The 15,031-nt window shown below is 34.9% G+C and overlaps 1 protein-coding gene across 1 annotated transcript; it reads left to right on the top strand.

Moving 5' to 3' along the window:
- The first annotated feature begins 10,846 nt into the window (after positions 1 to 10,846).
- Positions 10,847 to 12,954, top strand: LOC104889258 (zinc finger A20 and AN1 domain-containing stress-associated protein 8). The gene is made up of 2 exons (XM_010674446.4): positions 10,847 to 11,201; positions 12,189 to 12,954. The coding sequence occupies exon 2, from the start codon at positions 12,202 to 12,204 to the stop codon at positions 12,706 to 12,708; it is 507 nt and encodes a 168-aa protein (XP_010672748.2). The 5' UTR covers positions 10,847 to 11,201; positions 12,189 to 12,201; the 3' UTR covers positions 12,709 to 12,954.
- The last annotated feature ends 2,077 nt before the right edge of the window (positions 12,955 to 15,031 follow it).

Raw genomic sequence — 15,031 nt, 5'->3', positions numbered from 1 at the left:
GTTCATCTACTAATCTTGGTTTTCTTTTTCTGATTTTTCGATTTTTTTCATTTTCAATTTTTCATTTGTGTTGGGGTTTCTGTCGGGGTTGTTGATTGGGGGATGGGTCGGATGGTTGTGGTAGGCCTGGGTTGGTGGTTGGATTGGGGTCGGGGTGGTTATGTTGAGGATGGTTCGGGTGGTTGTGTTGGGCTTGGTTCGGTGGCTGGGTTGGGGTTTGGGTGGTTGTGTTGGGGGCTGGATCGGGTTTTAGTGTTGGAGGCTGGGTGCCTGGGTCGGTGTTTTGGCAGGGTGGGTGGTGGGGTGTTTGGGTCAGGTGGGCGGTGGCTGGGCGGTGTTAGGGGCTGGGCGGTGGTGGGTTGTCTGGGGAAAATTTGGATCGATTTTTTGGGGGAAAACTTGGATCGATTGTTTGGGAGAAATTGATTCGATTTTTTTTGGGAAAAATTGATTCGTTTTTTTTGGGAAAAATTGATTTGAAATTTCTGGGTCATTTTGGGAAAAATTGGTTCATTTGTTGATGTCGTTTCTGGGTTGTGTTGTGTAGATGTGTGGGAAAAATTGGTTCATTTGTTGATGTCGTTTCCAACCCTATTTTCTGGGTTCATTTTTGGGTTTAATGTTGTGAAGATGTCTTGGTGCATTTGTTGATTTCATTTCCTTGTTGATGCAGATGAATGATGAAGAATGATGATGAACGATGATGAACGTTGATGAAGGGTGATGAACGATGATGAGGCGGCTGATGAAGGTTGATGAAGCTAAGGATGATGAAAGATGATGAAGGATTAAACCGGGAAAACTCATAAAATAATTAATTTTGTTATTCTTTTTTATAAATATAAGTTTTTAGAATTCATTTTTTCTTTTGATTTCTTGTACCAAATTCATCAAAATGATTAATAATAATATAGTTTATTAATTTAATGTTGTTTATTTTTTTTATGACAATGTTGTTTATTTGCTTAGCATTAAATTTTAACTGATTGAAGTTGCTAATTTTTTTTAAAATTTTTTTGAATGCCATTTGCGACCAGATTTCTGGTCGTAGAAGACAACTATTTGCAACGAGAACTAAATCTGGTTGCAAAAGAACAATTACGACGAGAAAGTGAAACTGGTTGTAATGTTATTTACGACCACTGACGACCACACGCATTTCTGGTCGTAAAAGGCTTTTTGCAACCAAATTTGAGCCTTTTGCGACCAGAAGTCTGATCGTAAATGGCCATCTTTTATGTAGTGAAGGGTTGGGTCGAAATTGGGTTGAGTCAGAACTAGGTTGGTGATAGTTGGGTTGGGTCACAATTGGGTCGGTGATAGCTGGGTTAGGTCACAACTGGGTCGGTGATAGTTGGGTTGGGTCACAACTGGGTCGGTGATAGCTGGGTTAGGTCACAACTGGGTCGGTGATAGTTTGGTTGGGTCACAACTGGGTCGGTGATAGTTGAGTTGGGTCACAACTGGGTCGGTGATAGCTGGGTTGGGTCACAACTGGGTCGGTGATAGCTGGGTTGGGCCACGACTGGGTTGGGTGATAACTGGGTGGGTTTAACTGGGTCATTGGCGGGTGAATTTGGGTGCGGGTTATTTTGGATCGGAAACAGGTTGGGTCTGGGTCGTTATTCACGGGTGCAACTGGGTACGGGTAAAACTGGGTCGGCCCAACTCAGGTTGAGTTACTAATTCCACGGGTTAAACTGGGCACGGGTGAACGCTGGGTCAGAATGGGTCGGCTTTCCATTCGACCACTCTCGGCTGGGAACAGGTTGGGTCTGGGTCGCATGCGGGTTCACCCGTGGGTCGGCCCAGCTTTTGACACATTTTTGAGTAGAGATGGTCAACAATGCGGGTCAATTCAACCCAACCCAGCTCGTGGGCCGTATGGGTTGGGCCCAATAGACCCACGAACGCCAGAATCACTTCTCGAACCCGTGAAAACCGGTAACAGACCGGTGTGGCCCAAGATTTTTCAGCCCGCGGACCAGCCCCCTCAACCCATGAATTTCACGATTCGGTCTTGGACAGTGAAATCTCAGCACCGCCTGCTACAACCCACGTCCCGGCCCGCCCTACCCGCACTAGTGGCCATCACTAATTCTGAGTATTTAGTAAACTATGATTTTCCACTATAGATATTAATTGAATTTGATTTTTGAAAGATTTTCAAAAAACTATCTTTTATAACCATTTTTATTTTTCAAAAAACTACCTTTTAAAAATTTTCTTTCAAAAAACTACCTTATATAACATATTCCTTTCAATATACAATCATGTTATGTTTATATTTAATTCTAATCAATAAATGACAATCGCCCTAAGTGTTGTTGCCGATGGAATAGCAAAAAAGAAGAGAGAAACGATAGGGTAGGAAAGAATAACACTTTACAATGACTTAATTATTAACGATTAAATCCCATTTATGGTAAAATGATAGTATATTGAAACAAATTTGTTATATAAGGTAATTTTATGAAAGAAAATTTCTTAAAGGTTGTTTTTTGAAAAATTTGATTATAACGGGTAGTTATATGAAATTTTCCATTGATTTTTTTATACTTTAATACTTTGTAATTTACTTTAACATCATCTCTTTTTTTGTTATTTGTTATGGTTGACTCAAAATAAATTTATTTTACTAACCTTATATGCAATGCATATGAAAATATATAGAGAATTAAATTAATTATTAATTATATTTAATAAATCGGTGATTTTTATTTATTTTATCCTACTAAGTCGAGGTTTTCTTAGAGGGAATTGTTTGTGTTGTAAATCTTCATTGTTTTCTTTTTATTGTGTCTTTTTAGCTTTTTATTTTTGTTGATTAATTAGGTAGTTACATCTTTTTTATTTATTTTTTTCCTTTCAGATCAAGTCATAATAAGAATTAAATTAATTAGACAGTTACACTCTTTTTTCTTTTTTCGTGTCCCACCCATATTGCTTTATATAATAAAGATTTTAATTTTAAATTATATATTTAATTCAAAATATGACTTGATTTGAAATACACACGATGCAAACTTCACATGATCTCATAAAGCTAAAACATACCAGTCCGACCACGAACCCGACTGAAAAATAAACAAAATTGAAGCATAACTCGTACTAGACCGAATGCGACCCATTTTACCAACTTTGGGTATAACAGAGTATTTCAACAAAAAATTATATCCTAACCTGAATGCAAAACCGATGAACATCTAATCCTAATAAACTGAGGGCCTGTTCTCCCCAGCTTATTTTCAGTTCAGTTCAGCTCCCATCAGTTCAGTTCTGTTCAATTCAGTTCAGCTCCAATCAGTTCAGTTCAGTTCAGTTCAGCTCTATTCTTTTATAACCATTTTGTTAAATATTATTATTATGTTGGTATAATTTATTTTACTCATTACTCTTATTTTATTATTATTATTATTATTATTATTATTATTATTATTATTATTATTATTATTATTATTATTATTATTATTGTTATTATTAATATTATTTAAATATATATCATTACTATTAAGTATTATTATTGTTGTTGTTGTTTCTATATATTATTTGTTTATTATAGCTTTACTCATTGTTATTACTATTATTATTAGGAGGAACATGATTTAGGTCAAAGCACAAATAAACCCACTTTTTTGATCCCATAAACCAATCAAATCGCGTCAAGACGGTTTATGATGTAATTTTCGCGGTCCAACCCAATCATTATTTTTATTACTAAATATTTTTATATTATTAAATCTAATTATTAAAATAGTAATATTAATTTACTTCTTAGATATTATTGTTATTATATATCATCATCAAGTATTAATATATTAATACAAATAATATAAAATAAGAATTATTAATTATCATTAATTATTATTATTATTATTAATTTATGATTATTAATATAATTTATTTATAACTATCATTTAAAAATATCCAAAATACTATTATTATTATTATTCATTATTATTACTTATCATTATAATTATTATTTAATATTCATATTATTATTGTTTAAAATATTATTTATATATTTATTACATTCAATTTAATTCAATTTAATTTAATTTAATTCAATTCAGTTCAGTTTAGTTCAGTTCAGTTCGGTTCAATTTAGTTAAGCTCCAATAAGTTCAGTGCAGTTCAGTTGTTTTATGCCGAAGAGAACAGGCCATGAAGGGGTAAGCAGAATTGTATTCTAGTACAGTTACTTAATCATATACTTCCTCTAGTTGAAAAATACTTCACACACTTTTCTCGATATACTTGTCATTGCATATTTTTAACCATTCATAACTTTAATTCCATATAAGTAATATGAAAAGTAAATATTATGAAAGCAAATATATAGATAAGTCTAACAAATCCCACATTACTATATATTTTTTTCTTACATATAAGAGCATATTCTCTTCGGCATAAAACAACTGAACTGAACTGAACTGAACTGATTGAAGTTGAACTAAACTGAACTGAATTGAATGTAATAAATATAAAAATAATATTTAAACAATAATAATATGAATATTAAATAATAATTATAATGATAAGTAATAACAATAAAGAATAATATTAATAGTATTTTAGATATTTTTAAATGATAGTTATAAATAAATAATATTAATAATCATAAATTAATGATAATAATAATTAATGATAATAATGATAATTAATAATAATTATTTTATATTATATGTATTAATATATTAATACTTGATGATGATATATAATAACAATAATATCTAAGAAGTAAATTAATATTACTATTTTAATAATTAGATTTAATAATATAATAAAATTTAGTAATAAAAATAGTGATTGAGTTGGACCGCGAAAATTACATCATAAACCGTTTTGACGCGATTTGATTGGTTTATGGGCTAAAAAACGTGGTTTTATTTGTACTTTGACCTAAACCATGTTCCTCCTAATAATAATAGTAATAATAATGAGTAAAGCTATAATAAACAAAATAATATATAGAAACAACAACAACAACAACAACAATAATAATAATACTTAATAGTAATGATATAAAAATAAATAATAACAATAATAATAATAAGAGTAATTAGTAAAATAAATTATACCAACATAATAATAATATTTAACAAAATGGTAATAAAAGAATGGAGCTGAACTGAACTGAACTAAACTGAAAATGAGTTGGGGAGAACAGACCCTAATTCACAAAAACAATCAAAAGATAATGTGTAAATAATAGAACAAAAAGTTTTATCAAGTATTTAAAACATAGAAACTATTTAATTTGTTTTTAAAAACAAATATTTTACTATATGTTTTGGCTAATTCCTTATTGGAGTTAAGTACCTGCTAGTCGAGTTAGATTAAAAGAACTTAGGAGCCATAATCAGAGTCGGTTGTGATCGATTAATTTCATTACCGAATTGAGTTGAAACTTTTTCTCACCCTTGTGTTATTTCTCACTTTGTAATATCTCATGCTATCACCATATTGTAGGACCCACGAGACTATCTACAGCTCCACCATTCGTATGATATTGTCCGCTAAGCCATGACTAGCATTAATTTGCAATGTAGTTGGTGAACTATTATAAATTAGGTAACTAGATATTTGTCAGATGTGTGATTTGGGATGTATGCCCAACAATCCTCCCCTTAGACCAAGGACCATAAGCCTCCCCTCCATTGATAATCCGTCTAATCATCTTGTATCGTCGCCAACCCGCGGAACACACCGCCTGACCACAAAAATACCATGAAGCAAGAGTTTTGACACAAAGCACAAATTTCCCATCGTAAGGTCGTACTGAGAGCCTCCACATCTCCTTAAATATCATGCATCATTGCCTCTAAGCTATGTTTGCATTTAACATGTTTCCGCTCTATCCCATGCTTCCGGGTTGCACCCCTGACATATTCATGCTCTACAACCGCATGTTCATACATATGTCATGCACCATGCCTATGAGCTATGTTTGCAACCAACATGTTTCCGCTCCATGCCATGCTTGCACCTGACATATTCATGATCTACAACCGCATGGCCATACATTAACTGAGTCACTCGTCTTCGAGAACCATACAGAGTACCACCAAAGTTTTACACCGAAGCCCTAGAGCTTCCCCCGCTCTACTTTACACCATGCATGCTCCAACAAAACTATGGGGTCCACCATTATATGTTAGTTCTCCCAGCCGAACCGTCAACTCTCGCACAACTTGTAGGTCCCACAAGTCCACCTACAGCTCCATCAGTAGTATGATATTGTTAGCTTTGGGTTTGGACCGCACGAATTTGTTTTTGGGCTCCTTCCCAAAAGGCCTCACATGAACGTAGTTGGTGAACTAATATAAATTAGGTAACTCCTCATTTATCCGATGTGGGACTTGAAATGTATAATACGATACATATTCCTAACAAGTGGTATCAAGAGCTAGGTTGAATCATTATGCACATTGATCTTGTTGAATAGCCTTTGTGAAAATTACCTTTGATGATGAGGTAAAAGTTTTGATTTTGTTGTCCTCTTTACCAAAAGAGTAGGAGACTGTTGTTTCTGCTATTAGTAATTCTGCAGGGAAGAAAGCAGTAAAGTTGGATGATGTTAGGGATTTGGTGTTAAGTGAAAGAATTTATCGACATAATTACAGGGAATCATCTTGTGGAGCATACAACGTTGAGGGTAGAGGGAAGAGACAACATGAGAGATCTAAGCAAGAAAAGTCTAAAAGATCAAAGAGCAATGGACGAGTTGGTAAGGCAGAAGCGGAGTATTGATAATGTGGCGAGAAATATCACTATAGGAACCAGTGAGAAGATTCCATATACATTTCTAAGGGGAAGAAAAAGAAAAAGTAGGATCAATATAGCGATGAAGAGCGCGGTGCTTCGACGAACTTTGTAACGAAGTTTGTTTCTAATGTTTGGGTGGTAAGCAGTGCAGCAAGCTCAACTGGTTCACGGATCTTGGATTCGGGTTCTTCGTTTCATTCTTCAATTCGCCGTGCAAGGAGTTGTTTCAAAATCTGAAATTTAAGAAACTCGGAAAAGTGTACCTTGCAGATGATAAACCATTAGAGGTTGAAGGCAAGGGAGATGTGATCGTGAAGCTTGCAAGCGGGGACATGTTTGAGTTGAAGGATGTCAAGTTCATCCCAAATTTGAAGGAAAACTTGAAATCAATTAGTCAACTTGAGAGGTCCCACTACAAAGTAGTGTTTGAAGGTTGTTCCTGGAAAGTTGCTAAGGGCGTTATGGTAGTAGCTCGAGGTGCAAGTAGTGGAACAATGTACACCATGGGGAACATGACAAAGGTAGCTAAAGAAGGGATGAAGAAAATTTCACGAAGAGTGTCGTTCAGTCAAATGTTCGTATATAGTAGGCTTGTGAAGAATAAACATGGTGGTAAAATCAGTGTCTCTTCGGTTATGGAACAAACAAGGTGAAAAGGGCACACACGAGAGTGCTGTATGAGAAATCGAGCCTAGAGAAGGATGTTTTGTTCGGGTTGGAGCGTAGCCAAGATGCTCGTAGAACTATGAAAAGTCCTTTATGGTTCATGTTGTGATGGAGAATCGGGGTCGAGTGAGGCCTCGATGTTGCTTCCTATGTGAGTTGGAAGTGGTTCTGTAGTAGGTTATGTGTGGAGAGTGATGATGACAAGTTGAGATTGTGGCTACAAATCTATTGAGGGAATGTTCTTCACTTTTCCCGAAATACAGGTGGGAGATTGTTGGTTATATTGTAGAGATGGTAGTAAGAAGAAGGTAGGTTGATGGTTTGTGGTGCACAACAAGCTATAATAGCTCTTAGGGGGTGCTGCGCCCACAACCGACCATGGTGCTCCAGCGCGTGGTGTACGCAAGATGCCAGCCGGGGGAGGGGGGGGGGTTGGGCCTACGCCAGCGAGTTTTTCCTTTCGTAGTATTTTTCTTCTTTTACTCTGTTTTCCTTGGTGTTATAGGATTTTGTTCATGTTCCATTATAAATATGTTTGAGGCCGTCTATTCATTATGGGAAACGAGGAATATTCTTTTGATCAGAGAGACTAGAAAACACTAGAGAAAAGTTAGAGAGTTTAGATTGTCAAATAATTCTCCTTGTATCATCATCTCATATTCAAAGTTCTAGTAATATTGTTCGTGATTTTCTCTATATTCAAGGATTTCCAGGTTAAAGATTTTTCGTGTAATATTTATTTTTTTATTTCTTAATTTTTCCGTATATTATACTTTATTGTTCGATTTATTAGCGCGTACGATACATATTCTTAACACATGTATATACAGTTTGGTCGTACTTCTCATTCCTTTCTCCTATCCCAATCCCTTATAAAAACCACCCCATATAATTTAATACTTCTCCCATATACAACTGCCCTTATTTTTCACCTCCATACTCCAAACCACAACAAACACCTCCACCACGACTAAAGTACTTTATTTTTAACAAACCTAACATTTGAAATCTCCACCACAATTAGATTATTCTAACAAATCGGGCAACAAAAAGATGAAATTACTTTCTATTAGTACCTTATTTTTAACAAAACTAATAATAATAAAAAAAAACTGAACTTCTATACATTGCCCAACAATTACTTAAAATCGCCCAAAAAATAATGAAATTACATTTATAACCTTTCCACATTTTTTTCTTAAATCAACACCATCCACCTCACCTCCTGCCTGCCTGGCCGCCGCCACCACCACCATCTCCCTCACCTCCTGCCTTCCACCACCACCCACGCACCTCACTCCACCACCCTCACCTCCATTGAAATTACCCTTCTCTCTCCTTCACTGTTTACGTACCACCACCATCCTCACCCTCACCCGCACCTCACTTCGCGTGACGTCGCACACCACCACCACCACCACCACCACCCTCACCCTCACCCTCACCTCCACTTCGCGTGACGTCGCACACCACCACCACCTTCGCATTACGTTGCACACAACCACCTTTGCGTCGAACTTTTTTTTATACTTAGAACGTCCCGCCAGGACGTTCAGCCCATGGGAGGGACGTTCTCCAGTATAAAAAAAATTCGACGCCAAGGTGGCTGCGGTGGAGGTCGATGGTGGTAGTGGGAAGGTAGGTGGTGGGGAAAAGAGAAGGTGAAATGGCAGTAGGTTGGTGGTGGTGGGGGTGGTGGGTAGTGTAGAAAAGACGAAAGGGTAAATTGGTCTATAAAAATATATTCTGGGTGATTTCAAGTACTTTATGGGCGATGTTTAACAGTGGCTACAATAGCCACTATAATTATATAATCTAAAACATATTTTGAATTTTAGTTCATTAAGTTGATTTTATATTCAAACTATAATTATAATTTATACATTAATATATTTGTATATATTGATTGGCTTTATATTCTACAAATATTTATTAATGGTGAAAAAAATTAAATAAAGAAGCGAATAATCTTCCAGGAGGAGAATAATGATTTTTTCTTTATTTTTCGGTGTTTTTAAGTCAATAAATGAATGGAGGCTTTGTTTTATTCAATTTATTTTACTTGTTTGTAACAAGATAAAATAAGATAATATCTGATAATTTAAAATCAAACAAGATAAGATAAGATAAGGTAAGAAATTACCTACACACCGTAAACAATTTTATTAGACAAGATAAAATAAATTAAATAAACTAAGGCTATGTTTAGTTCACCTGAAATTTTCTGATCTGAACTTATCTGATCTGATCTGATCTGAACTTATTTTTTCTGATCTGATCTGATCTGATCTGATCTGAACTGATCTGATAACAAGATCTTATCTTTTAGATTTTTCTCAATATATAAGAAAAAAATATAGTCATGTGGGGTCTTGTTTGAATCGTTTCAATGAGTACTTTATTAATATTCAATTATAATTTTTACTAATATGTAATGAAAGATATAATGATTTTTAAATATAAGCATAATCTGAACTGATCTGAACTTATTTTTTCTGATCTGATCTGATCTGATCTGATCTGATTAGATCTGAAATAAGCAAAAATAAGGTGAACTGAATATAGCCTAACAATGATTATAATTTTATTATAGGCATTGAATACTAATTTTGTATACTTTACTTTCTTTAATATTCTTTTCAAATAAATTGTGTTAGTGCATCCAACTCCCAACTACCCACCCCAAAAATAAGCTTCGTGGCCCTTAAGAAACCATGATTACAACCCAGAATTAAAAAAAAAACCATAATTATAAACCAACTGGTCAAATGAGTCGGCAACTCGCCGACTAACTCATCCACTGGGCTCATTCATTTCATCCAGCCCGACCAAAACCCAACCGCTTCTACTATTAATAATTACTTCCTCCGTCTTTCTTAATTGTTACGTTTACATTATCATAATACATACTTAGGAAGTATTGACAAGTAGATCAATAAAACATAAAATAGTTGTTTTTTGCATGATGGTGATAAAAATAAAGGTATAAAGGTCTATAATAAATGGGTATCACATATTAAAAGTAGAAATATTCGACAAATATATCCATTAAAAAAAATCTAAATGGTAAAATATTACAACTAAAAAGACCTAAAAAAAAAGAGACGACAATAAAATCTATTAGGCTATTGTTTTGCTTAATTTATTTCATCGAAAAACTAGAGTTTTAAAAAATCGAATTTTCGTATCAGATTCAATATAGAATATGAAAATTCAGATTGAATTGGATCAGATTAAAATTCTAATTGATTTGGGTTTGGATCGGAAAATTGAAGTTCAATTTCATTATGATCATATTAGATTAAGCACTAATCCAAATCATACACTTCTAATAGCCATTAAAAAGTATAGAGGTAGTATAAAAACAAGAGACGCCAATAGGAAATGCAAATGGTGTTTTGTTATCTTAAAATCTGTAGCCACCGATATTCTCTCTCCTCCTCACTGCTCTTATCATCATTATCACTTTCTCCTTTTTTTCCTCTATTGTCTCCATCACTCTTTATCATCTTCCACTTGTGATATTTCTCCTTATACTTCTTGTTTTCTTTACTACTAATACCAACAACAACAACAACAACTCTTTACTTTTTTTTTTTTTTTTTCATAAAGGAATCGTCTTTTCTTTCTTTTTTTTCATTTTTGTTGTTAATCTTAATAATAATATTCCATCTTTCAAAATTTCAAAAATTAATTCTAGTTCTTTTAATATAATCTCCATCGATTAAACCTAACAATTTATCTCTCTCTTACAGATCTTTCATCAGGTTAATTTCTTTTGACCTACTTTTTTTTCTTCATATTCGATCTTCGTATTTTTTTTTTCTTTTTCTTATATTCGATCCGTAATTTGTATTTTTATTTTTCTATTTTTGTAGGTATGATTTTTTTTTTGTCGGTTTGTTTATTGTGTGACCTAATTGATTTATGGTTTCTGAATATTATCCTTGAGTTGTAGATTTTAATTGGGGTTGATTTTATTTCTTAATAAGTGATTTTTGTCAACCCTTTTTTTGGGAGATATTATTATTAATCAAATTAAATTCTTTACTGTCTATAGATGTGCTGATTTTTGAATTTTATGTATATGTTTTTTGTGTATTGGATGCTGCTGTGTGGGTAGTTATTTGTATAATATAAGGTTATTGATCTTGATTTTTATAGAAGTGGAGTTAATCTTAAGCTTTAGTTTAGCTTGAAGTTTACTGAATTGAACATGGGGTTTTGAGTTTAGTTTTGCTGATACTTCAAATTGAAGATTATTAATTGAAGGGTAGCTTCAGTTTCAATTAATCTTTGTGTTAGGTTAATGTTCCATCTGTAGTAATTTGATCTCATTTTAATGGAAGTCGGTTTCGTCGTGGTTGGGTGTTGTTTTATTGATGATTTACTGTCATTTTGAAGTGGTTTTTCAATAGTAGTCATTTGTGTTGATATGTAATAGTTTTGTGATGGAATTTTCGTGGTACTCGGAAAATTTAGAAGTTGATAGCCTTCATATTGCATTAGTTTGATGGTCGGTGATGCGGTTTTCGTTATAAAAACCTCATTTGGAATCCATTGAGAGACTGAAATACTGATATATTGGTGTTTTTAGGATTAGGCAGTGCTTTATAAGCTTATCTATAGCTTGTTAGCTTTAGGAATTTGGGTTTGGTGCATGTTTGTGACCGCCTGGTGGTGTTGAATGAAGGTGGCTTTAAGAGTGAAGATTGTTGTGAATTTGACGGGTATTCGAATTCCTTTCTTGACAGGGAATAAGAAATAATGGATCACGATGAGACCGGATGCCAAACACCAGACCGCCCAGTTCTATGCGTTAACAATTGTGGGTTCTTCGGACGTGCAGGAACCAGGAATATGTGTTCCAAATGTCACCGAGAAACGGTCCTGAAGGAGGAACAAACAAGGCTTGCAGCCTCTTCTTTTGATAACATCGTGAACGGGACCTCCAAGGGGAAAGAAGCTGCTGCTGCTGCTTCTGTTGATTTGAAGTCGGAAGTAGTTGTGACAAAAAGCGTAAATGTTAAAGTATCCTGTGATTCAGGCGTTGAACAACCCTCTGAGGCCAAGAAAGCAGGTCCAACTAGATGCATGACTTGCCGTAAGCGGGTTGGTTTGACTGGCTTTAGCTGTAGGTGCGGAAACATGTTCTGTTCCACTCACCGGTACTCTGACAAGCATGATTGTCCCTTCGATTATCAGGCCGCTGCTCAGAGTGCTATAGCTAAAGCCAATCCAATTATCAAGCCAGACAAGCTCGATAAGATATAATAGAAGCATTATGGCAAGTTACCAGTTTCTTTTTCAATGTTTCTTGCTTTTTAGTATTGCTGCTTCCCTTGTTAGAAACCCTTATGTCTATAAATGTACGAGGTCCCATGGCAAGGGGCAGTCACAGTCTGGTGCATTCACCTTGTTGGTCAACAGGGGTGGCCACATCTGCACCAGTTGTAAGTACTTATTTGCTGGTTTGTGGCACTTTGATAATCAATTTGCGGAGTTTGCGTATTTTCTTTATGTTCCTTGTGCAGATGTTGCTTACCCACATACTAACAGATTGCTTGATATCTTGCTTACTCACACTAACAGATTACTTACTTCTATTTTTTGTTTCCTTTGCAGTATCTCAATCTGGCCATCAGTATCATTATTGAATTTATGTTAATGGTTATAGATCTCATCTGCAACTCTTCATTACCATTTCTCTGTGTTACTAATTACCTATTTGAATATTATTCCTGATATATCTTGTTCTCTATGTAGGATAATGCTATGTTCTTATCTGTGTTTGTCTTTACTCTTTTGCATGGTGGTGATGGATCTCAGTAAAATCCAAAACTCTAATGTCAGATATCTGTTTGTAGAGTTGTTCATTGATATTCATGTGTGTCGGTTAATTCGCTTTCATAGCTTTTCTGTAGTAGGTCGATACTGATGGCCCTGGAAGATCATTTTTTTTCGAATTTGATGCAAAAAACTGGAACTATGTTCACTTTCTCGTTAATTTTTTAGAGTAAAGCTAATCTTCTGTTGCTGTGTGTTGTTTTTCGATATTCAAAGAACTGAGTTCTCATATCATTGCCAGTTTAGAAGTGTTTTGGTGTAGAGAATTCGAAATTTGCATACTGATCAAATATAAAATGATTTAGCGCTCCTTGATGCTTTAATAGCAAATTGTTATCGGTGTGGAGCAAGTATTGTAATGCGTGATGCTGCTTATAGCCCTAGTAATTGATTTTAAACTTGATGTTACTTTCTCATGGGCCAAGACTCTGCTGTATTGCTCTCGTTTTATCTATTTATTTCATTGATACTGAGTTGTCCAGTCGAAGGAAGCATTGGGAAAAGGGTGGAGTGGAAGTGTTTGTTGGCCGTGTAGACAATTGGTAGCCTGGAGTTGTAACTTGTAACTTAAAGAGAATGGGGGCTGTGAGGTCTCTGGTTTGCTGGTGTTACTGTGTTGGTCTACTTAGCTGGTTTCGTTTTGTTTTATCGTCTGGCCGTCTTCTAAGTTCATATGCTACAGTTTGTGCTTTGACGTTGTGATTATTCTGCTGCATTTTGTCTGTAATTGAGGCAGCTCTAAACTGATGTGAACTGATCTTAGTTCTTTAGAACTAAAACTAGCAGTTGTTTTGACATGGGGGTCCCTTGCCTCCTTTGACGGAGAACGGTTTATGATATCATTCTTGCAGGATGGCAACATATATATTAGCATTGCCAGATACTCCATCCCAATATAATAAGAATACTTGGGTGTGCACAAAGTTCTAGGATAATTGTTGTGGGTAATTTTTTTGTTATTTTCTTCTTCGTAAAAATAGATATGTAGTCCTCCGTTTCTCAACGTTGTTTTTGGTTTCTCATTGGGATGCCCCATATTACCTTACTTGGGATTGCAGAAGGTGTGTTATACTAAGTGTAGTTCCACATTCCTCGTAGGAATAACATAAAGAAACTGAGAGAGTAAGAGACTGGGATGTGAAGTTTTTGAAAGGGAAGGGAGGTGAGATGTGTATATTGTATTTCGTCGGAAAAATGGATCTGAAAGGAGCTACTGGGACCAGCCAAGGTGGAGACGAATTATTAGATAGTTGAGGGTCGTTTTGTTGAATGCAGTGTTGCATTTATGTTGAGATTGATGGGAGGAAGATGGAAGTGCTGCAAGTTTTTTTTAGTAGAGAGGGGTGCTCAATTTTGAACTGTAGAAGTACCTCACAAGTGATTTGGGGGAATTATTATCTCACATACTAGTTCTGAGGAATGTGATGGTTAAGAACTAGGAAATTGACATTATTTTATCATGCTGTTATACACGTAACCACTCAGTGGACTGATGTCTATGATGAGTGATGGGCCTATTGCCACATTTTATTTTTGGTTTTGGAGCAAGATTATAATGGATGTGCATGGAAATCATGGTATGCTATAAAACTATATTGTGAGGTGAAATTGAATGAGGAAGTCCAGTGCTGATGAGTGGCATACTTGTTTGGGAGCGGTTTGAGTGCTTTAGAGATTAATGTTTCGGTTTAGTTCGTCTTCTTCACCTTAAATAGGAGCTTTTAGAGCGAGGCACCATGGAATTAATCAT

Source organism: Beta vulgaris, chromosome 3, assembly GCF_026745355.1.
Source record: "Beta vulgaris subsp. vulgaris cultivar EL10 chromosome 3, EL10.2, whole genome shotgun sequence".
NCBI lineage: Eukaryota > Viridiplantae > Streptophyta > Magnoliopsida > Caryophyllales > Amaranthaceae > Beta > Beta vulgaris.
Note: the sequence above shows the minus strand (reverse complement) of the source record. Positions and strands in the feature narration are given on the sequence as shown.

Bases quoted from the DNA above. Each gene is read 5' to 3' on its own strand.
- LOC104889258 (XM_010674446.4), top strand. From the start codon at position 12,202: ATGGATCACGATGAGACCGGATGCCAAACACCAGACCGCCCAGTTCTA.